The sequence below is a fragment of the Plutella xylostella genome, chromosome 8 (assembly GCF_932276165.1).
Source record: "Plutella xylostella chromosome 8, ilPluXylo3.1, whole genome shotgun sequence".
Lineage (NCBI taxonomy): Eukaryota > Metazoa > Arthropoda > Insecta > Lepidoptera > Plutellidae > Plutella > Plutella xylostella.
Window position 1 is genome coordinate 9,318,081 of NC_063988.1, and position 24,091 is coordinate 9,342,171.

At 37.1% G+C, this 24,091-nt stretch overlaps 1 protein-coding gene across 11 annotated transcripts in view; it reads left to right on the forward strand.

Annotated features, from left to right (window-relative positions):
- LOC105393460 (calmodulin-binding transcription activator 2) overlaps positions 1 to 24,091 on the forward strand; it is a 143,455-nt gene that overhangs the window by 99,650 nt on the left and 19,714 nt on the right. For all 11 annotated transcript variants that reach the window (XM_048622488.1, XM_048622490.1, XM_038115168.2 and 8 more), the window contains 2 exons: positions 9,094 to 9,229; positions 23,082 to 23,153. In XM_048622488.1, coding sequence (XP_048478445.1) covers positions 9,110 to 9,229; positions 23,082 to 23,153 — 192 coding nt within the window. In that variant the 5' untranslated portion in view covers positions 9,094 to 9,109. The remainder of the gene's footprint in view (positions 1 to 9,093; positions 9,230 to 23,081; positions 23,154 to 24,091) is intronic.

The window sequence follows — 24,091 nt, forward strand, 5'->3', positions numbered from 1 at the left end:
TCGACCATTACAACGGTGATTTTGAGTCTTACCGGTACATAACCTAGACAGGTAATTGTACATTACCTAATATCAAATATATTATTGATTTTAGAGTACTTATTGACCTAATTGCATGATTTTTTAAAAGGTGCCAGTTACTGAAACATCATGTGACAGTTACTAATTTTTACTGCCAGTTACTAGGTTTTTTGGGGGTAGTGGATATAAACTTCATTAAAATCGAATATTAATCATATATCTTTACCATTTATGCCTATAATTGTTCGTCATCTTATTGCCAGTAATTCAAGCCTACCAGTGCTTAAATCAGGCCAATACTTTATTTTTAATATATTTTTTTGTGTTGCCAGTCGCTTAAACTGCCAGTTACTAGTACTTTTACCCTACCCTTGTTTACCTGCCTGACCTAACAGTCAGCAAAATTACACACAACAAGCTAATAAATTTCACAAACAAACTAAAATATAGGTCAAAGATAAGTCACGCAAACATATCGTCCAGAAATGCAACTGCTCCGCTTAAATCTAGTTAACACAGCGACTGCCAACAATTCAATCGGACGGCATCGAATGAGCTTAAATCCTCCGCCAAATCGAGCCTAAAGAATCGATTCACCGATGGAACGGTGCCCAGCAACGCCCTCTATCTGTCAAGCGCAAAATTTATAGTTCTGAAAGATCGCCGCCGGCGAAGATGAATCTGGAAGGGATGAATGCTTTAAATAATGGATGGTGGACGGTGTTCAGCGGTGGAGGACGTTGTTAGTTCAGTGGTCTATTAAAAATACCTTTATTGTGAGCCAATAAAATGAGATTATACCAATAACAAAGAAAAAATATAATTTTTAAATATTCACTAAACTTGTGCGAATAGCACGTCATGTGCTATACATAACACGTCAAACATAGCGTTAATCTTATAGTGAGGCTTCATTCGCCAGCAACATGTCAATTTGCGCGCCCGCGCTAATCGCAGTGACAAAGAACACGATTACCCGTCATGCTTGGCAGAGAACTCGGGCCCGTGTCGCTTCTGTACTTATTCTATCATTGTCAACGTCTAACTCGGCCGCTATGTCTATCTCTTTCCATCACGCTAATCGGCGCGATAAATAGTCGGATCGCGAATCGATTTATGAATATCGAATCGGTTGTCGATGCATTAATCGAGTTGAGTTCGCGGTTTGGTGGTTCGGCGTTTAGAGCGGCCTAACTCGTGTGATGAGTTTTTAGGCGATGCTGAGATAATTGCATTATTACGGATTATTATAATAAGTACATTATGTCCGTGAATTTTTATGAGAGTTAATAATTAATATTGTGCAATATATGTTTTTCATCTTTTGTAATTGATAATACAGTATAGAGATAGATATATCTAGAAAATACTAGTACTTGCAATTTTAGTAAGTTATTATAAAAAAAACCGTGTCTAATAATATTATACTTATTGTCCACATAACACTCTGTTTCCTGCATAACACACATAAAAAGCAACATTCAAAACGGTCGGTAAACACCGCCCTAACTGTATCAGCGAGTCAATAACACGACATCAACAAATACTAGAAATGGCTGCGAATGGGAGATTTTCTTTTGACGTTTAAAATTTCCAAAATCGACCAATAGATGGCATCCGGCTTTCGTTTTTTATGAGCTGCACTCTTCTGAGGGGACGGAAGATATCATAAATGGTATAAAACTGTCTTAAACTAGTTAACACTTAATACTATGCATAATATAACAGCTAGTTATTACATATGATTGAATTCACATCCATTGGGTTTCTGTATTGGCTGAAAGAACTGGCATCCATGCCAGCTAAAAAAAAATGCAGTGCTGTTGAGTATGAAGTTTTATTAGCGCCATCTATAATCAGTTTTTTTCTATGGTTGAAAATCTCCCATTCTCCCTTGAACTCCGAAGAACAAACAGTCGCCTGCATTATTTACCTTATCAACCTTCCGACTTCATAGGAAATTGACTTTTATTACCGTCAGCATTTGGTTGATAATTGATGGTTGGTGACAAATGGGGTTTTACGAATGTAGCCTGTGATTGGGTTTGTTTGTGGAAGCGATTGAATGTGCGTTAGAATTGTGTGTTTGCTATTGTTTTTTACGGAACCGCAACAAATATTTAAAAGCATGGCAAATAATTTATATTGTTGACGTATGGCTGATTTTTCAATTGTCAGATAAATGTTATCTGAGGAATAAAATTGTTGCTGTCACTGTCTAACACAAAGACTCAGTCGCGACAGCATCATAATTATTCCAAAGATAACTTTTATCTGAGTATTGAAAAATCAGCCCTTAATTTACAAGTACAATCTTATTTTGCTAAAAGTTATGATTTGAAATAAGATGCAATAATTTTCTACGTACCTTTATATACGTTGATGCAACAAAATAAATATTTATTATCATGTTAAGAGTCGCAAAAATATTATGTTGTAGTACGATTTATTGCAAAAAAAATCAAAGATAAGATTTTCCGAGCAAAAAATATAACCATCAAAATCAATCAAACCTTTTTTACCGAATTCGAACAAAGAAGGAGGTTCGTTTTATACATAATTTAATGTTTGAAAACTTTTCAATTTTGTTCACCTGTACAATTCTTTACACCGATTACTTCAATGTTGGACTTAATAAGCAAGTAGTGAGGATTTAAATCACGATGCTACTCGTATGTAGGCCCATTGGCCGTTGTCGTCGGCTCTCGTACTATTGGGTCTTCTGATTTATGTGTTCGTTTGTCACTACTTCCCAACTTTAAATATAGAGATGTACGGTCCCGGCTCCACATTGCCTGTAGATATTTCTTCTGTAAAGGGTGGTGGAAAAGTTTTATACTAAGCCGTGACTCATATATCAATCTACAGAACGATATTTACAAAAAAAAACTAATTTGCAAAAAAATTTATAAATAATACACATAATATTTATATTGACCATTTTATTTTATTGGAGAAATCTTCTCAAAGCCCTTTGTCCCTGCTGAGGGACGTCAGGATGGACGTATGTATGTATGTATTTTATTAAGAATGGCACTCAAATTCATCCTCTTTTGGCTTTATAATACCACATTCGCAAAAAACTGTAGAGCTGAAATTCAGCTTTTCCCATTGGTCGTTCCAGCCACATCCACTTCTCCCGAGGTTTCCTCGATAGTTCTCGGTGCTCGCAGTCAGCGCTGTTCGGCCATTAGAGGGAGATAGTGCATGATGCATCGCGTGTCGGTTAGAGAGAGATGTACAGTGGACTCCAAGTGTCTGTGCTTTAGAGTTATTACTGGTAAAAATAAAAAATATCACCGGTTAATTGTTCGATTGATGTTTCCTGAATGTATATATATTTATGGAGTCGACTGTACATGGTATAGTAAAGTATAGATTAGATCAGACAAAACTAGTCATTTTGACAAACATTTACTCTTTTTATGTACAGCTGCGGAAGCGGTATTAAATATTACACAAAAGTTGCAGCTATGTGTACCCTGGGTAGTTTTTTTTCCAATTTTCAAATGTTGAATATAAATAGAAATGGTATCATTTATTTGTGAAACATAGGTTTTACAGGTTGGTAGGCTTATAATAAGTACGCTATGTTCTTTCCTATAATGGGCGTACAAATTTTAAGTTTTTAAACATAGTCAGTATTAAAAAGTAGAAATATTCATCATAAGTTTCAGCTTACAGTACTCGTTCGTTAGGGAGCACCTGTATCCGTCGTCGATTAGAAAGAGATAGCACGTGTAAGCGCGACCGCAGCCACTGATTGGGCCCTCATTCGGAAATTCCTCGTGTGAGCGCGGTTTTGAGGGGTTAATCTAGATTGGCAAAATAGTATTATTAAAATTTATTATATCCTAAAAACATATAAAATTTCTAAAAACACAGTTGGTTCTCTGTGCAATGCAGTCTAATTATAATTAATTCGTTTTATACACTTTGACCTGAGTAGAATTGTAAAATAATCAATTCAATATCGTTTCCGAAATAATTAACAGAACGACCGACGTACACGAAGTGATACTACATTTAATGTATTTAATATTCCGATTCCGGTCTTACCATTTGAGGTACGAAACCCTAAAAAAGTACTTAGGTCGGATCTAAAATCCATTAATTGAATTCAGTAGGCACATATCCGCAGCTCGGATTGTGATGTAATTGTAAAACGTATTCTAAATCATGGCCCCTATTCAATAGGATTTGTAAATGACCGATTGGAATTTTATCCTCTCGTCAATGAAAGGGAAAACATTTTGAATTTGAACCCTTTCATTCAGATTACTGTGCATTTGAAAATGAATAAAGCCTTTGGATTTAATTAACACGGTTTTATCTACAACTATCATTAATTTTCTAATTTAAAAGATCTAGTTTTCTGTGTTTAGGGATAAAAATTTTAGACTATGCAGCAGGCCTACGCTGCCTACGTCGTAGCGGCTACGAAATATGCTACGAACTTCGTAGCAAGTCTACGAAGATTTCGTTGCATGTTAGATAATACCTACTTTAAAAAAAGTATTCCTCACGATTTATTTAATTCTTTGTTTTACTAACACAAATAAGTAACCCAAAATGTTCCAATCTGTACATAGAAATAAACCCTAACATTTCAGTTTCAGAAATCCTTATTTCCGTTGGGTAAAATGAAAATATCGCAGCTCAAAAGCCAGAAGTAATTTGCAACGACATCCCCCCCATGTCACGACAGAAAAGGGGCAAATTAAAGAATTGTACATGCTAATCTGAACAGGCATTAACGTGATATATTACTTCGCTAAAGAACTGTTCACACAGTACGGTGTTTTACATTCAGCCAGTAATTCTGATGTCAATTATGAAAAAATACATTTATAAGATTTTGTAGGAATAATTGTGAAGGTAAGTTATCCAGTTAGAACGGACTCTTGGTTTAGCAGGTGCTTAGTTATGTCACGAAAGAAACTTCCGTTTCTAAATTATTACTAGTAGGTATACCGGATGGTAATATTATTAAGGTTAGTACCCAAAACGGCGACATTTAATATTTTATTCAACCTCTTAATCTGTAGACGTCTCAGAATACAGTTCCATTAGAATACCCTTTTAGATTTTTATGTATTTGGTCCGGGAATAATCGGATGCCGTGCTACCGGACCAGTGGACAAGGGGCCTAATAATCACAGCCTAGTCGAGGCCTGTTATGCTAATAACACGTTGATTTGTGGCGACCACCCTGTGGTTAAATCTTAACTTTTTTATTTCTCATTTTACAAATGGCCATAATCACCTACTAGCCCATTTAGATGCAATGGGCTTGTGAAAATTAATTTATCATACGTTTCTTTAGACTGTATTAAGATGTGAATAAAGTCAAATTTATGTAAAACAAGTTCATTCAAGTTGTTAAAGTTTAACATAAATTCGCGAATGATTGGGCTAAAATTGCACAGGATCTAAGTGGGTGGGAGAAAAAAAGGAGAGGTTTACCCAGCAATTGGAAATAATTAATAAGTTATTAAAACTATAAGTAGGTATTTTTATCCATAAATTCACGAGTTTAAGGCCTTGTTTCACAGTGTCTGGTTAGTAGCTACCTGTGAGATAAAATAAATGCTGTCACTGTCAAAAAAATAATAACTTAGGGCCAGTTTTTTGATCCCTAGTTAACTCAACCATTGGTCAAAAATGGCAACCATTAGTTAAAAACCATCAAAATTCGTATGCAGCTGTCATGCTTGAGATGTGACTAATGGTTAAAGTTGACCACGGATCAAAAAACTGGTCCTAAGAGTGACAGCATGTATTTTATCTTACAGGTTTTAACCAGACATTTTGAAACAGGGGCTAAGTACAATAATAGCGATGTATTTAGTATTTGGCACACGTAGTCTCTGTTGTTAGGAGCTTTCAATTAAAATTTGCCGTTTAAAGCTAATAGTTGAGAGTTGAAGCCGAGACGGCGCGCCGCATACGAACACCGCTCCAGTTTGTCACAATCGGAATACTCCGGGACAAAACTGAACATCCTGTATAGCCTGAATAACCTAACCAAAAACCCCCGACATTCAGCACTAAAAGTCGCGTAACTTTTGAATGGCTATGTTGATTTTGATAAATTATGGCTACGAACACTCGGTGTAACATAACCTATGATCCAAAAAAAACTAATTGATAACCGGTTCATATGTTTGGGAGCTACGCTACCATATATAGACACATACACACTCCCTTCGTTTTCGTTGGGGGTTAAAAAGCATAGTTGGACAACGGTAAATTTGCAACGGATTAAAGATAGGCTTATGTAAGTCGGTCCAAGTTGTCGGTGTCAGAAATTGCAAAGAATAAATTATTGTGGCCTAAAACTTTAGTTAGCAATTGTGTTTATAATAAAGTGTCGAGTAACGCTAGTTATAGGATTAAAAAAAAACACGATAATATTCCCGAACCGGCTATGATTATGCTGTGTGATTTTGATATAAAGTGTTTATTTGCATTGAGCTTTTGGCATAATAGGAACGCAGTTTGGTACTATGCATATAATATAATAATATGTTAGTAAAACAATCCCACCCAAGCTTGCAGCGTTGTCGGTATAACACGTTTCTTAAGAACCTAGGTTCTAAAAACTCATTCACCATGATTCAAAACCAAAATAAGCGCGGAAATAAAATCACCGTACATTGGCTGGCCGGCGCGTGCCAAATTCTATGCAAATATATCCACATAACCTTGCGAAACGCCATAATTAATGTGCCCAATTTCTTCAGGAATTCCTTCCTTGGATTTTAGTGGGTAGTTTAGGAAATGGGGTTAGTTCAGGTCACAGATTAGATACTAGATATTGCTAGAACGAGCGGAGGTTGGGTGAGGCTCAAATTTGCCGCTCCGCGGGTGTGCTATTGTTTCTTGTATGTACAGGCTTCTTGTTATGAATATATTCTATGGAAAACATAGCTATGCTTGTGACTTTTATGCAAGATGGGATAAAGAAGGTCTTTAACCGACTTCAATAAAAGGGGGAGGTTCTCAATTCGTTAATGCCAATATCAACCCCAAGGATTTGACACACTGCTATTCAAACAAAAGACTCTCCCCAAAATGAAAAACTCCCAGCGGCATATTTAGCCAGCGGCTGTAAAACTAAAGGGCCCAAAACCATGGCCGGAATAATAATTTTATAAAAAAACATGAAATTTTCAAAATCAGAACGCCGACGGGCGCTCGCCGTTTATTTGACAAATCACCAATGGAAGTGAGTCCTCTTTATGGCGCCTATTTGTCCGTTTTGCCGAGATTAAAAAGAGCCACCAGCCGTAATTCCTGCTTTAACATGTCCGGCGTAATTTCATTTATTGTCTGTGCAACGCTTTATTATTAAAACCTACAAGCACCTAGCGCTTTTTTGGTTGATCACGGCATTTGTGCTTTTTTCAACGGCGCGTTGGCATAATAGTTATTGTGTTATTAATGTTTTTGGCTCGTATAAAGACGGTTTTTCGTTTCTGTTAAAGCTTTATATGAGCAATGAACTATGTTTATCTTATCTAGCTTTAATGTTATACGAGGCTATATATTTACATACTGTACAATGGGTATAATCAAAAACAGAAATACTTAACTAGTTCAGAACAGCAATAGAAGCTGAATTTGAATATTCGTAGATGAATCAAACATCAATAACATTGGGGTTTATCGCGTCTCCATCGGTGATGTACGGTATCCATTAACTGGTAGAAACGGTAACATTATTTCATTGGTTCTGGACCTTAAGCTAGCTCGCATAGAGTTGATAATATTTTGTTAAAACGAAACATCGCTGAGCCAAGCAATTAGAAGAACCACAATCATCGCAACATTATTGCATGATCGGCAAATACCAACAAATCAAAACTTGGGCATTTTCACCCACTTTTTGGCGACCAGAATCCTGACCCCCGAGCTCGACGCATGCCAGCCAAATTTATGGCACCATTCCGTTCTTTTGTAGCTTCATTAGGGGCCAAATTACGCTGGTCGGTTTAAAATCCCAGAATTAATGGCAAAGGCAAACGATAAAGAGTTGAAACGTTCGAAAGTTGTAAAATAGTAAATAAATATCTCAATCTGTATGTAAAGACTAATGTTAGTCAGACACGAACGGTTTTGAGCGCTTCGGTGTTCGATGTTGTTTACGAACGCAAAAATTGAAGATTAAATATTGGAAAGTAAGTCTTAGGGCGCGATTCATTGAAGGCCAGTAGGGAAGATACGGCATTATTTTGTTGTTAGTATGTATGTATTAGCTTAGTTTTTTTGAGCAGGATATAATATAAGCCGACGGTCGGTGTATAGGAAAACAGTTCATTAATTTTGAGCATCTTTTAAAACTATGTATAGAAAATCAAAATGGATAAATTTATACCACACCGTTTTTTGTCTGTAGCAAAGATGCTGCTAGCCTTTTGTCCTGTATTACTTCCTCCGTTTTCTCTAAACAGATGGCAGACAGGGTATCTACACCCACAAATAACAACAAATAAATCGTAACGTGTCAATGGTGACAAAAGAAGTGTTTGACAAAGGCAATATTTCGCGCCGAAACGTCAGTATCACGGCCGATATTTTGCAACGAGGAAAAAAACAAAACATTCCACGTTCAATTGATGACGTTTTTGCGATTCATAAATCGAGTTTTCGACGCATAAATCTCAGCTGATCGATGTTAGTTGCGATTTGTTTTTTTTCTGTACCTACACTAGTTTCTAGCTCTTTAGTGCCTAGCTTGTTTTGATTGGAGTTAATTGTATTTACTAATGAATTGCTATAACAAAGATAAGACTAAAAATTAAAATATCGAAAATAATATTTACCCCTTATTCATAGAAAAGTTTTAGGTCGTTTTAGATACTGAATTGTTTTGTCGCGCTCTGTCAAAGAATAGATTTTGCTATTAATAAGGGGGTTAGTTTTTAATACGGCTACCAACACAGTGGTAAAGACAACAACACTCTTCTTCACAATAAAAACTTCAAAACCCCACTGAGCTCCAACACTCCTTATTCGGAGGCCGCAATGTTCCTAACCTCTCTAAACTCCAACATTCCTTATTCGCAGACCGAAGAGCGGCTCGATGCTGCTCTACAGTCGCAAGAAGGTGCGCTACCGGCGCGACGGCTACTGCTGGAAGAAGAGAAAGGACGGGAAGACCACCAGGGAGGACCACATGAAGCTGAAGGTGCAGGGGACTGAGGTAGGTGGAGAATGTGACGTATTGTTGGGGATGGAAGATGAAGTTTTCTGTAAGATGTTTTGTGTGAGTGGATAACTTGGCAAGAGGGTAGTGTGAGCGTAGATTGTTCGTATATTTCTCTATTAGATAGGAACCAGTGAAAATAATAAGAATCTTAAGATTCAAGGGGTTGATATGATGGGCATACGTATATATATATATAATTATAAATATTTTTTTTTTCATGCACATTACCATTTAATTTACATACGAAAATAAAAACAATTTCATAAATTTCATGTACGGTGGCCTGCGCCTAAAAGTATACAGGCGGAGTTTTTAAAATAGCGATCTCAAGCTCACATGCTGCTCAAACACATCCACATAAACACCACTGCTACACACATCACACACAACACGTCCCCGGATTTATAACAGATGTAGCGTCCCTTCATCATCAGGGATCGCTATTTTAAAAACTCCGCCTGTATACTTTTAGGCGCAGGCCACCGTACCTTTATTAAACTTAACCTCTATACAAAATATGTAAATAAAACAAACAACCTCTTAACTTAAATCCACTGGTCCGTGGCAACCTTGCGACATCTCACTCCCAATAGCCGCCTCATCATTTGCAGCCACTATCCTAATCCGATAAACTACAAGACAGGACACAGCGAAAGCATTTAAGTGGCTAAAATAAGGCGTAAGGGCAATTCCACTGTGCCACCACGGAATAGGGTTGCCACTTGCAAAATTAAATCGGATAACTCATAGCGTTGTTATAGTAGTCTGTAGATCGAACAGCTTTAGAATCAAAATATATACGAGGGCTTTTAATTTCATAAAAATGCGGTGTTTATATTATGATTTGGGATTTGTTGAGACTGTTGATGCTAAGTAACTTACTATTCATATTATAGGTCAGCAAAGACACAGTTGAAAGTTCGTGTGAAAAAATAATAATGAGTACTTACCTAAATATTTTATGATTATATTTCTTTGCGAAAGTTATTCACTTTGACCAAAAGAATAAGAAAATTTTCTGTAGCCCCACTTTTGTACCCTATACAATACAAGACCGAAACAAAACCCGGTATCCGGATTCCCATTCGCGGCACACCCCTACAGCTCCGTCGGTTTTGGCACTGAGCCAGGCGGCCGGCACGCCAGCCGTCGCGCGCCGCCTTTCAACGCTGTTTCATGGACACACAATAGTAATTGTCTTAGCGAGGCCGCACCTTTATACGTGGCCAGTGTTTTAGTTTCTACGTGTGTCCGGAATGGCGACTATTTTAACCGACTTCGAAAAAAGGAGAGATTCTCAATATTTTAAGTGTGTTTACCGATTTTTTTGCCAGTTATGGACCGATTTTAATTAAAAAATCTTGGGGTTTACTTATGGCATGATTCGAAAAGAAAAGAGTCTTATAAATTTATAAACAGTAGGTAGAATGGAACTGTAAACAAAAGTTGAGGTTAACTACACAAAAAGTAGCTTACAAAAACATTAATGAGTATACTTTTTGAAAATAAGTACCTTGCAGCTATGTATTGTACCTATGTATTATGTATATTTATTAAAGTGAATGTTAAAGTGTACTAAAATAAAGTTTAATAATGTATTCTTTGTGCACGTCACTTTATGAAACATGATTACATATCAGGCAGTCATGTTGAATTCTCGTTTTGTATTATCAAGAATATTTTATTACGTATGAAACGTTTTACCTTTTTAAAATGTTTAATTCTCTCTTTTTTGAAGTATTAATGTATACCTTTGTCTTTCATTCTGAGGTTTTTTTTATTGATCGATGATCTATATAATACGCAAACTATCACCTAATTAATCCTCAGATTTAGCCACTATCAGCTATTAATAGCCAAGACCCTGAACCCAGCTAACCAAAATACCGACCAAACTCTCATCAACTAAGTAAGGTGGGGTAAAGTGGTCCACTGGTGGTGGTTACCACTTTACCAGCGTGACAAACTAGAGAATGAAGCTGCTTATCCTAACTAATCCTAACTAATATTATAAATGCGAAAGTAACTGTGTCTGTCTGTCTGTCTGTCTGTCTGTTACTCTTTCACGCCAAAACTACTGAACGGATTTGAATGAAATTTGGTATACATACGGCCTAGACCCTGGGAAAGAACATAGGCATAGAAAACTTTTTAAGGCGAAGCGAAGCGCGCGGGAACAGCTAGTAACTAATAATTACACATTGATAGTCTTCCCCCGGTGACTGTCTTACCCCACCTTACTATAATCAAGAAACTAAGCAACATTTCTTACAAAAACTCAATTTGAATGCACTCGGTTGAAGCACGTAATTTGTCCATCTCGCTGTCGGCCGCTACTCCTTCAGTTTTCAGTTGAAACACAACATTTTTGCGGCCGCAGTGTTTCTTTCTCCAATTTCGCTTTCAGAACGTCATTGTGGCTGTTTTTGTTCGGAGCTGAGTGGCCGGGCCACGAGACTGGCGTTATTTATTTTTACATTATTAGGAAAACTTAACTATATTTTATATAAGTAAATGTACTCGTAACAATACAAAATTAAATTATGTTACATAAGTTTCCACCTATAGGTTGTATTTATATAAACACTTTCCTGTGTACAAAATATAGTTATAAACAAAATATAAAGTTGTAAATAGTAAATTCATTATTGCCAAAAAGTATTTTCTCCCAGCCAACCCTTTAATGGTGGAGAGCCCGCACTGTTCACCAACTCAATACTCAATCTTTTATTGCATCCATAAACTTTATGGACCCTGTCGGGTACAGCAAAACTATGCCCGCGTGGTGATAGGCCTAAACCCTTCCTTCATTGAAAGGAGACACGTGCCCCAACAGTGGGGATGTGATGGGTCGTGATGATGATTTTGGCGTGACGTGATGACGGCTGAATGTTGTAGTGGTTAGTGACCCTGACTGCTATGCCTAAAGTCCCGGGTTCGATTTCTAGCTGGGGCAGATATTTGTTTAAAGACAGATATTTGTACTAGGGTCTTGGGTGTTGATATTCATATTTAGTATGTATCTATCTATGTATTTGTGTAGATATATCAGCTGTCCGACACCCATAACACAGGTTCTGCCTAGCTTGGGGTCGGATGGCCGTGTATGAGATGTCCCCACATATTTATTTATATTTATAATTTATTTCCCACCCGCTGTTTCCGTGGCCCCGCGGCCCGTCACACCGAGTGGCACCGCTGGCGTGAGGTTCCCGTTTTCTTTGCGGCATTATGAGGAATTCAGCTTTTAATTGCCTTTCGCTACATCGCCCCACTAACATTTGCTCTTATTGTTTTTTGAAACTCGCGCCGACTCTGTGCACCTGCTTCGTTTTTACAGTGGTTCGTGATTAGAGGTTTTTGTAGCTTATAAAGTTATTAAACGTTTTTTGAGAGAAGTATTTTTGTAATAAAGTATTTTTTACACTTTATGTATAGCCAGCATATTAGCTAGAGTAGATAAACCATAAAAAATCAACAAACCTAATATTATGATGCTACTTAACACCTAAATATTTATTCTAAAGGGATTCAGAAAACCGTGACAGAGATAATATAACTAACAAAAGTAAAGGAACTTCGGTATCCAGTTCACGCAACACGTGTTAAAAATCTCACAAAAGATTTCTACAAAAGCATTTCTATGCTAGTATAACATTTGTAAGGCCCCACAATCTAAGATAAGTTCTAACTTTATCATCAAGTGAGAACAATAGACAACAAGCACGGAGCTCTAGAAATTTGTAGTGCTACGTTGTCGTAGCTATCTCTGGCTACGGCGCGGCGTAGCAGTTATGTGCTACGAAATGTCGTAGCACATTGCTACGCACAATGCAATTTCGAGTACTTACTGCTTGCTAACACATTTTACTGTAGGTGATATTAATTATTTACAAGTTGTTCTACCTAACATTGATCTGTAAGACAATATTATTTTTCGTGAAAACTGTATGTTACTTTCATTCCGTAATATGCTAAAGTGCGCATATTTTTGTAGGAAATGCGAACATTTATTGTCACAAACGGGTATAAGAATAACGAATTTTAATGGCTATTTATTTTTACTTCCCAACGGAATGGGTAACAAACACTCGTGTTTTTTACACCCTGTATCTGTTTAAATCCTTTTAAAATGCCGTTAATTCTGTCGACTATGTCATGTCGCAGGTAATTTCAACTATTTTGTTTTAGCCTAAGAATAAAATGGAGGCAGTAAAGAGAAGTGAAGCCTCTACGTGCGGTAGGCTGGTCAACCGTTTAGCGGAGCATTCAAATAAATAGGTTTAGTTGTTTAAATTCGTGGGTGAAATAATAATTATGCATAGTAATTGTTAGTAACAATAACTTACACTAATGTTAGTGACTTATACTAAATTTATAACAAGATTTTACAAACAAATACCAATATTAAAAAAAAAGATGATCATCTTTTACAACTAGAAATAAACTGAAGTACTATAGACATTTAATAGAATATTGATGAAATTATTTTCTCGAATCGAGAATCGAGATGATGACACTGCAAACGTAGAGTGGGACACCCTCCCAGTGCACTGGATCGATGGACAATTGGACATATAGCAAGTAGAGTGTGGTGGGAGAAGACCATGTCTAGCAGTGAATAACAATGATGACTGTTTTAAAAAGTTAACTTTCCGCGTTGCCACATCCTAATCCTAATCCTAACTAATATTATATATGCCAAAGTTACTGTGCCTGTCAGTCTGATACTCTTTCACGCCATAACTACTGGACGAATTTGAATGAAATTTGGTATACACATGGTCTAGATCCTGAGAAAGAACATAGGCTATTTTTTATCCCGGAATTCCCATAGGAAAACTTTCTATAAAATCATTGTTTTTCCTGGGAAGGTGGAAATATGCGAGTTGTTCAAATGTCCACTTCCACTATTGTCCGGTCTCCGGATTCCATTCCATATTAGCAGATGTTGGCTGTTGGCCAATGGGCTCGCTGCTTTATGGGTGTTACCGTGAATACTAGTAATCTGTTATTTCGCACACTTACCGCCCCGTTCTGTGGTCGCCCGGCACCGCTAGTATGTTTGTTAAATACGCAGTTACCTTCCTTTGCTGTGGCATGCAAATCTTTTTTTGGTAGTTTGTGTATGTTATGTAGCTCTGTGTACCTACAAACAAGATTATTTTACTTATGTTTAAAATTAATCATAGTTTTTGTAAATGTCGACTACCAGCATTTGATCTGGACTAGCGATTTCCAAAACAATATTAATATATTAAATACCAATGCTCGGCGGGAGATCAATATATGAAGTGCTCAAACGTGACGGCGAAAATATTTTATTAATTTAAACATTGCACAATGTTCCTTTATCCAACGAAGAACAATAATATTCGTCGTCAGCAACCAAAAGCTTTAATACAAAAATGGTATCAGTTCCTCCTACTATAACGAGTATCTATTCCCATCTCAAATAAACAAGAGAATCTAGGGCGGGCGGACAAAACAGACCGAAAAAAGCGGCTTGATCGTTCGAAGGCATTTGGGTTAATAAAGTGGAGGGGAAAATGGGACGAATGGTCTCCCCAGGAGGAGTCCTCAGGCTTTGATGGCAGCGAATTATGCCGAAATGGGCGTAATTTAGCACATTGCTACCACATTTCTGCCTTCTGACTTCGCTAAATACGCGTGCTTGGTAATAGCAGTGAAGTTTTCAATGAAAATTGTTTTTTTTTTATTTATTTTTATTAAGTTTGTAATTGGGAATGACCAACAAATTGATAAAAAATATCAAATTATTACCTCATTGCCCATAATAGTAGGTACTTATATTTTATACGTATGTACTAATTAGGTACTGTTTTCAGTAATGGATTTTAGCATATTTCGATTGATGCACTTGGAAAATTGGCAACTAATTATAAATCCTTAAACTACCGTTATGTAACATTAACATTTGATCGAAATCGTTTCATGGCATTGTCATTAAATTTATTTATGGCAACATAACAAGCAATTCCGTAAGTATGTACAGAATAATAAAATCTTGATAGAAAAAAATATAATAAACAGTTACTCAAGCTGCAAACAATGAACCAGGGCCGAATGTTTATTCGATATAATATTTATGTACACAGCTCATCCAATATATACTTTAGCAACCGATAACCGGTATTATTTACCCGAAATCATAACTTCTGACCTACCAATGCATATACAGGATGTTAAAAAAAATAAACCTCTTGTCTAAATTAGTGGTACATAGGTTGGAATGTAAAAAAATGCATTGTATTTTTATTTAAACTAATGATACTTTGTTATTGCCTGATTGAAGATTTGTTATAGGTACAGTCATCATCATGACTGTATCTCTTTTATACCGACCTTAATTTTTTACCCGAGCAAATAAATACGTATATTATAATAAAAATGACATTGACGTAAAATACCTGAAACGATTTGAATGTGATTTGTTGGTGTTGGTGGTCACTCGGCAAAATAACAAATTTACTGTGTAACAAAATAAGTTAGGTGACCTCTATTATATTCTATTATTCTAGTAGGTACTAACCCACAGTGGACCAGCGTGGTGGGAAATGGTCCAAGCTTAGGAATGCAGTTTAGACCTTGGGGATATGCACAACGGTTCCACTCGAGAGAGCCAGGTGCAGGTACTTACACCCCCAAAGATAACAGAATAGGTGACCTGATTTCAGATTATTTTCCACATTCACCATCACCCTGTATACGTAACAGATATATTTCATTCTACCGGGACATCCGCCCGGTATTGCGGCCCATCGGTGGATGCGTCGTTTGTTCCCGATATATCACCGTGGCAGAGATTGATTAAACTATACTAATGCTGCTCTTACTTCGGAAGGACGCATAAATCTATCTCCTTTTAGTTATTTCAGAATATTTTTGTTGCAACATAACTAGCTTTTAAATACAGTTAAAGTGAAGTTAGGATTTTAGAAATCGTTGGTGAGAAATAAGCCCATAGCATTTGACTTATGTTTGATTTTTTACGAATATAGTTTAGTTCACCAATGATAATTTGGTATCTAAACAGGCAGCGTTTTGACTTCTTTGAGATTTAGGTAACTTCTTAGCAAAACAAATTTTGACAATGAATTTTCGTAACTTGTATGATTGCATCCTCTATATGTTCCGTCATATTACTATACACCAGTTAATGCAAAAAGTAAATCTACTTCGTTGAAATTTTCAATACACCGATTCAATAAATAAAATGACACTGCGAGTAATCAGCCAAGGCTGGCGGAAGCGAGAAGGTTACTCTATACTGACGAAAAACGAACGAACGAGAGCTGTCGTGCAATCGGCACGTTTAATACAACGAGATAGAGCCGCGACTCGCGCAGTAGCGCTCCGAAACTTCTTTATTCGTTATATAGAGTGACCCCCAAGTGACGTCACGGTTTTCGGTTTCAGACACGCGAGTCACTCTGACGCGATTCGACACAAACACACAAAAGATTGACATTTATCGCATGCTGGTAGACAAAGGGCTGGAAAACTGAACTTTCAGGCTGAATCAAACAGACCGCTTCTTACTACAGTTGACAGTTTACGTAAACAAAAATACGGAAGGAACTTCTGCGGTTTACATTTTCTGTCGTGAATGATTTATACTAATAGTTTCTGCTGGAGGCGCTGAATATTTACCGCGCACCCTGTAGATGTGAAATCTTTACTCTGTATTATGAGTCCAAATCGTAAAAGTCTAATTCACTCAAAGGCCGATCTTCACAGATATTACGACTTACGGCCTGAGAAAGTCCAAGTTAATCTTGTGTGGACTTTGTAGAGGTATTTCGTTGCAGTTTTTTATTATTATTGTGGATGTAGGTAGGTACGCTCACGAGAAATGAAAAAGTTTCAGTGACAGTAACACTTAATTTCTCATAAATGGAAAAGACTAGCTCAATGACGCCGTCTAGCACATTAGAATATTACCAACTAAAAACGTAAATGTTTTTATCAAATTATTATTGGTGGTGGGTTATTTGGTGTCGAGCTTCTGTAAGTAGAACTTTTTCATTGCGCACGAGTGTATTATATAGCTGATCACATTACTAACTATTGAGTAATGTTTTCTTACACAGAATAAGTCAGCATTTATTGAGGGGAATGGTCTGACAGAAATACGATTTGTCCTCTCGAACGATTGAGACTTTAGTGGTCTTTTCGTGGGTTTATTAACTTCAGTGTGCTTCCTTAAGCCCAGCTTTGTTATATGTGAAATGTAAGGGGTGTCGTGTGGTTTATGTGATAGGTAACATTGAGTTTTATTCGAAGGTCCTAGGTGGCTACTACTACCAATAGGTGGAGGTGAAAGTTACTTAATTATTGCGGAATTCAGAATAAATTTTCCAAGTCTTTTTTTAATACTATAATTTTATTAAGTTATTTATTTCTTGATATGTATGTTATAAAACAATTAAAAGCGATACGACGATCGCGGAAAACGCCAGTAGTATGCATTACTACATAGGCTACAGTATAGCCAAAATATATTTGTGATAATAAATTATTATATAGAGCATATACAGACCGATTCAGTGATACTAACACATCTTAACCCTGCGGGAGCCGGCGGGCGGTTTCTCGTGAATAAAACATGTTGTGTCGATGTTGGTACCACTGCGTTCCGTAAGTGCTGCCTTTGCCGGACCCGTGTGCTGCGACCAATCAGTGTTGAGCGTTGATACGCAGAGCGGTAGCCACGATTTGTAGTGTAGCTAAAGGGTTATGTGGAAATACTGTTATGTAGGTGTTTTTAGGTTAGGGTTGGAATTATTGAGTGTTTTTATTGGGAGTATTTGTGAGATTTTATTGGGATTACGCAACAATAAACGTTTCTTTGTAAAGTTTACCGGTTTGTTTTGCTAAAATACGTTAAGGACAAAAAATTACAAGATTCATGTAATAGATTACACCCTACTAAAACCGTATATTTTAAGGAACACCAACTTTCAAGCCAACACCAAATAACACAAATCAGAGGGCGACACGAAAATTACGTGCCGTCGACACCTCCATTCTGAAAACATAGCAAAACAAACATTTTGTTAAATTATGTTAATACGGCCAAGTTTTGTTTCACTGACATGTGACTCGTGTGAGAAAGTTTCGCAGTAAGTGTCAAGACTTATTCGTCGGCGTGTATGTTGGAACATGTTTCAAGTTAACCGGGTTGCAGTGCAAGGTGGCAATTTAGGGTTAACACGTGGACGCGAGCCACGAATAGTGATTCGACTTGCGAACTTCACAATGACCCATTTGGAAATGGAACGGACAATGGCGGATCGTTATTTCTTATGCGTTTGTGTCCAACGAGTGGGTCGTTGTGATACCAGTTGTTGCATTTGATTTGAATACCTTTAGCTAGCTTATTCTGTATTTTTTTTAAATTGGAATAAAAAGTTATTGATATAGAGCATAATAATATTATTATCTACTCTTTATTACAGGTACACTTAATACTAACTTTTTAGTTTAATTTAAAGCACATATAAAAGCTAAAAATATTGTTTGATTATAACTTGGTATAAAAACACAATATTTAAAAAATATGTAGTCATTACCATCATATTTTTCGAATTCCTCCTAAATTCCAATTTGCTTATACAAATACTATCAACCCTGTCACATGGGAAATCTTGTGTGGACGCCGCGATAACCGCGATCAGCAAATATTTTAGGAAATTCCCGGAATCTCAAATTTATAAAGTCCATGTAGGTATTTGTTTGAATATTCTATTGAAATATAAAATTGCCTACCGGATATTTCATATACCCACAAACATGCAAATAATAATATAGTGTTAGTAGTCAGAAAACTAGTAAGAACTAAAAATGATGGCCAATGGAGTAAAACACTCTGCCATCAGCTTTCATCAGATGACTTGCTGGCTGTTACCAGTAGCTACCAGTTTGGTCCAGCGGGCATCAGGGCGTCCCACGCAACGGTTCATTTGAGAACTATAAACAAAAATATTGAGCACAGTATTCCATCACATTCGCGTCTATAAACAGAGTCCGATGCACCGCCATTTGTTGATTTCCTTATTTACTGTTATTGCACCGCTGCACGAATATCGTCGCAGTCGTAGAACAGTGACGGATCTGATTTTTTTCGATTTTCGGATTATTGCAGATTCTTCTTTAAAATTTCATTATTTACCTATACAACAAAAGTTTTTTACAAAATCTTTTATAATAAGCGAAATACAGAGTCGAACACTGACGGTTTTGATTTTTTCGCGTAGAACATGGGCGCTTGTGCCGTCCCGTCGATGTTCCGCGGTGACCCTCGCGCCCCGCGACCCGCTCCCGCGCGACGGTTTGTTTGTTCTGTCAGTGTTCTCTGTAGGAGCACATGGAACACGTAATGAGTACTTAAAATGTTTTTTGCTATAATTATTATTTAAAAAGTTCTGTTTTCCATGTAAATATTTTTTTAATAATTCTCCCATAGAACAAAGACGGTCTCTTAAATCCGTCGTTATTCTTGGAACTTTGTTTTAAAAAAATAAAAGCCCTAGTTTTCGCTAAAATCAATGAGAAATTAGTTATAATTAGGTACGGTGTATTAAAAAAACAATATTGTTTGTTTGTTAAATTTAGTGACGGTATTTCATATGCGACTATGTTCTATGTCCTAACTATTGGTGTTTTGTATATACCGTCATTGTTTTATGGATAAGGGGTAGACGTGTGTAGATAACCGTCGTTATTCTTTGGAATTATTTTAGGATACGTCGTTGTTCTTTCCTAATATTACGTATTTTCAATGGAAAATAAATTAATTTATGATTTTTCAGTATATTTTTGCTAATTTATTATGTTTTTAAAACTATGTGCTAAAAAACAATGTAAAATTAAGTACTTTTTTTGTTCATCAACTCTACTGCCAGAGGCAGGTGACGATGGGAGCACGGTACCATGCGGGTAGGTTTGGAATTATGTTTTTCCAGCCATTAGCATGAGTTACCAAACATACAAACGAAGTCAGCCGCAGAATCCACATCAAACATTAAATTTCTGTATTAACAGCTACCTCAACAGTTAACAGTTACATCAACTGCAAAGGGAAAGTCCTAGCATCAACCGAATGCTGGTGATTGTCAAACAGCTGAGGATAATGACCATCGCGAAGCAGTTTGAGAGGATCCTTACATGGCTACGGATAAGATGACAGCAATTTCCTTCATTAACTGACCACAATCAGTAAATTCTCTAGTTCTAGGGGCGAATGGCATCGCGGGGGAGTCAACGTGATCGGACAGCAGTGAATTTTCTGTTTGCGGGCAGTAAATAATTAAGGAAATTGGTATCATCTTATCCGTAGCTATGTAAGGATCATCTTGAACTGCTTGGGGATAATAATTTTCCTCAACTGTTTCACAATCACCAGCACTCGATTCATACTGGGGCTTTTCCTCTTAAAAATAGGTGAGCCCACTTTATTCACGTATTAATTTCAGGAAAAATTCCCCGTAAATTCTGTGATTCTCACATTATACTTACTTCTCCATAAAAAGGGTGAGAAATCCGACCTCAGAAACTATATACCCGTTAGCTTGACATCACACATATATAAATAATTCACAATCGCATCCGTCCTCTGCTAAACTAACATCAACCACCAAAACAAGCCGGTTTCCGACCTATTTATTCTACCGCGAACCCTCTATACACGCTCAATCAGATTATTGAAAAGTTCATAGAGCTTAACACACCACTTTACCATGTATTTATTGACTATACAAAAGGTTTCGACAGTATCTACCATCAAGCAATACTTTTCGCCCTTAACACCACAAAATTCATCCAACCTACATCGAACTCGTTGGTACTATCTACATAAACAGCTCAGCCAACGTGAAATTGGAAAAACCTGGTACTGGTCCAACGTTTCCGATTAAAAAGGGTGTCATACAAGGCGACCCTCGCTGTACACGCTTTACAATTTTCCTCAAAGAAGTCTTCAAGAAGTTGACACAGTCCTGGGAGGACAAGGACATCAATTTCGGAAGTAAAAAATAGTCAAACCTCGGTTTTGCGGACGATATTGCCCTATTCTCCCTCTCAACGCCCGAGCTCCAACAAATGTTGCGAGAGCTATCCACGGCAAGAATTGAAGTTGGACTAAAGGTGAACCGTTCGAAGACAACAGACATGACCAATAGCACGAAACGTAGGGTTGAGGTAGATAGGCAGGAAATACAATATGTCAATGAGTAATTTATTTGGGCGAGATAGCGTCAAAGGATGTGCTAAGACTCGTGGGTGCTAAGACTGCCAAACTGAAGTGAGTAGTATGTCGTATGCAGCCGGATAGGTAGTAGTAGGCAGTGGGCTGGCAATATCTGCCGAAGAACCGATAACCGTTGGGGTCGACGAATTCTCGAGTCACAAATAAGGACAACCGTAGGCTGGTAGCCAGTAGTGGCTGGATGAGGAAGCCCGAGGACCGAGTGTTGTGGAGCTCCTTGGGAGAGGCCTATGTTTAGCATTGGATGATTATTGACTGATGCTTGGACACAATGGGGTCTTCAAAAAACATTTTATAAAATAATTGTATTTTATAAAAAAATTAGGACTTAAACAAAAAATTATATAGCGCAATCAGCACCCTCCTAAATAGGTTATTTAAAGATCCGTCTTAGAATTTTTCCATATATTCCCTAAAACAACGACTAAAAGTATAATACGCCATTAGATACGCAATAAAAGTCCGGAAAAAAACGACGTATCATATAATGCGATATAGTAGGATACATAGAACAATGACCTATCTGATTTTTCAGGAAACCTAGACTTATTACAGACTAATTATACAGGCTATATTGCAAAAGTCCATTCGTATAATAATGTGACCAAATTTCAAATGAATTGCTTCAGCCGTTTTCATTTTATCGAACAAAACGTTGTTTAAAAACTTTAACTGGCTCTCCTGTAAAGTTGCTGTTTTGCAGATCCGTCATTGTTCTACGACTGCGACGATATAGTCGAAGTCAATTTTCCATCTCAATGTAAAAGTGACGAAGAAACCATATAAATTTATGGCAGTTTGCGAATCATTGCGTGATGCTGGTTATGGGGCATAAATATACTATTCGCTGTTGTGTGCCACAAACTGAACTATGCAACTATAGACGTATACCTACAACTACAGTCCATGGGATAGTAGAACTGCTAAATGCAACTGTCTGTTGGAAGGTTTAGAGCAAATTTTCCAATAGTAAGATAAAAGTTATTTAGGGAATCATTCTGGCGCTGTCGCGTCTGAGTGTTTGTATCAGGCAGTGACAGCAACAATTTCATTCCTCAGATTACATTTTTCTGACCATTGAAAAGTTCTTAGGCTCTAGTTAAAAAAGTTAAGAACCTATCCTTGATTTTTTATCTCTCTTCATAGTACTTACAATGTTGAACATTCACTATTAATAGCTTTTAGATTGCACAGGTGGACTGGGAAACGCTACTTGCTACATAGTTATACATTCCTGGTACCTGAGAATCTATGTGCCGTTTGTGTCGTGTCCACCGCAAGGCCCACAAGGGAATCGGTTTGAGGTCGACCCAATCTTGGTTCCGTGTAAGGCTGGTGATGCATCTTGCATTTATGCAAACCTGGTCCATCTGGCTAGACTGTTTGAAACGTTGTTTGATTTCAACGACTTTTACAATTATTACAACCCAAAAAGAGAGTGTTAGAATAAAGAGATATGTGTGTATGTCTGTATGTATTTGTATAGATATATCAGCTGTCCGACACCTATATTACAGGCTCTATTTACTTATTTACCTGTTTTTCATTTGTCCCCAGTGTATATACGGGTGCTACGTGCACTCGGCCATCCTGCCCACGTTCCACCGCCGCTGCTACTGGCTGCTGCAGGTAAGACCACTTATCTTACTTATCTATATTGTCCTGGTACATCCTGTGAGAAAGACCCTGCGTTCGTAAAGAATCTACAGCTATCGTACCACCACCGACAAATTAGAAATTAATATAATCCACGAGCAGAGTCGCTCGCCTGTCAAACATCTGTCAGTTCCATAAAAGTTTTGTCAGGTTTAACAAGCGAGCCACATAAGAAGGCCGTGAGATATTGATACGAGTTATTACAGTTAATGCACTAAGTAGATTATAGGATAATGCTGACATTAACCACATGATTTGACAGGAATGTCACACAGATATAGGCACGGGGTTCACGCAATCATTATAATGGCGCGCTGTCAACTTAGCGGAACTAATTTAGACATGTGTCACTTCACTAATATTTGGCCAATATTTGGCATACTGTGTAATGGACTCACTTTAGTGAACAGTTACCCTTTCCAACGCAAGTTCTATCTTTCAAATGAGAGTGAAATGGACAGTTAATAATACCTACTACTTAACTGCCACCTATCAAACATTATCCTATTAAAATTACTCTAGGTACTATAATGATAAGGTAATCAGGTGAGGTAATGAGGTATACTTTGAATTCTCGAATGAGAAGACGAGATCTTATCCGTTAAATCTCTTACTTGATATATTCAGAATTTAGACTAATAACAAGCCTATTACTATAGCAAATATTTTCGTATTGACACCAGTTGGAAACCAAACACATGGTAAAGTAAACAATTATAGCGAATCAGAAATTCAATTACACACTGACATTTAGTGTGTGACTACGAAATGTCTCAGGTGCAAACGTGAACACATGGACTAACAGTGAACTTCGCCTTAAATGCAACATAATGTGCACTTCGAATTTCAACCCTTTGACGCACAAATTAAGGACCATTACAAGTCTATTGTATTTAAGTTTCAAATTCATG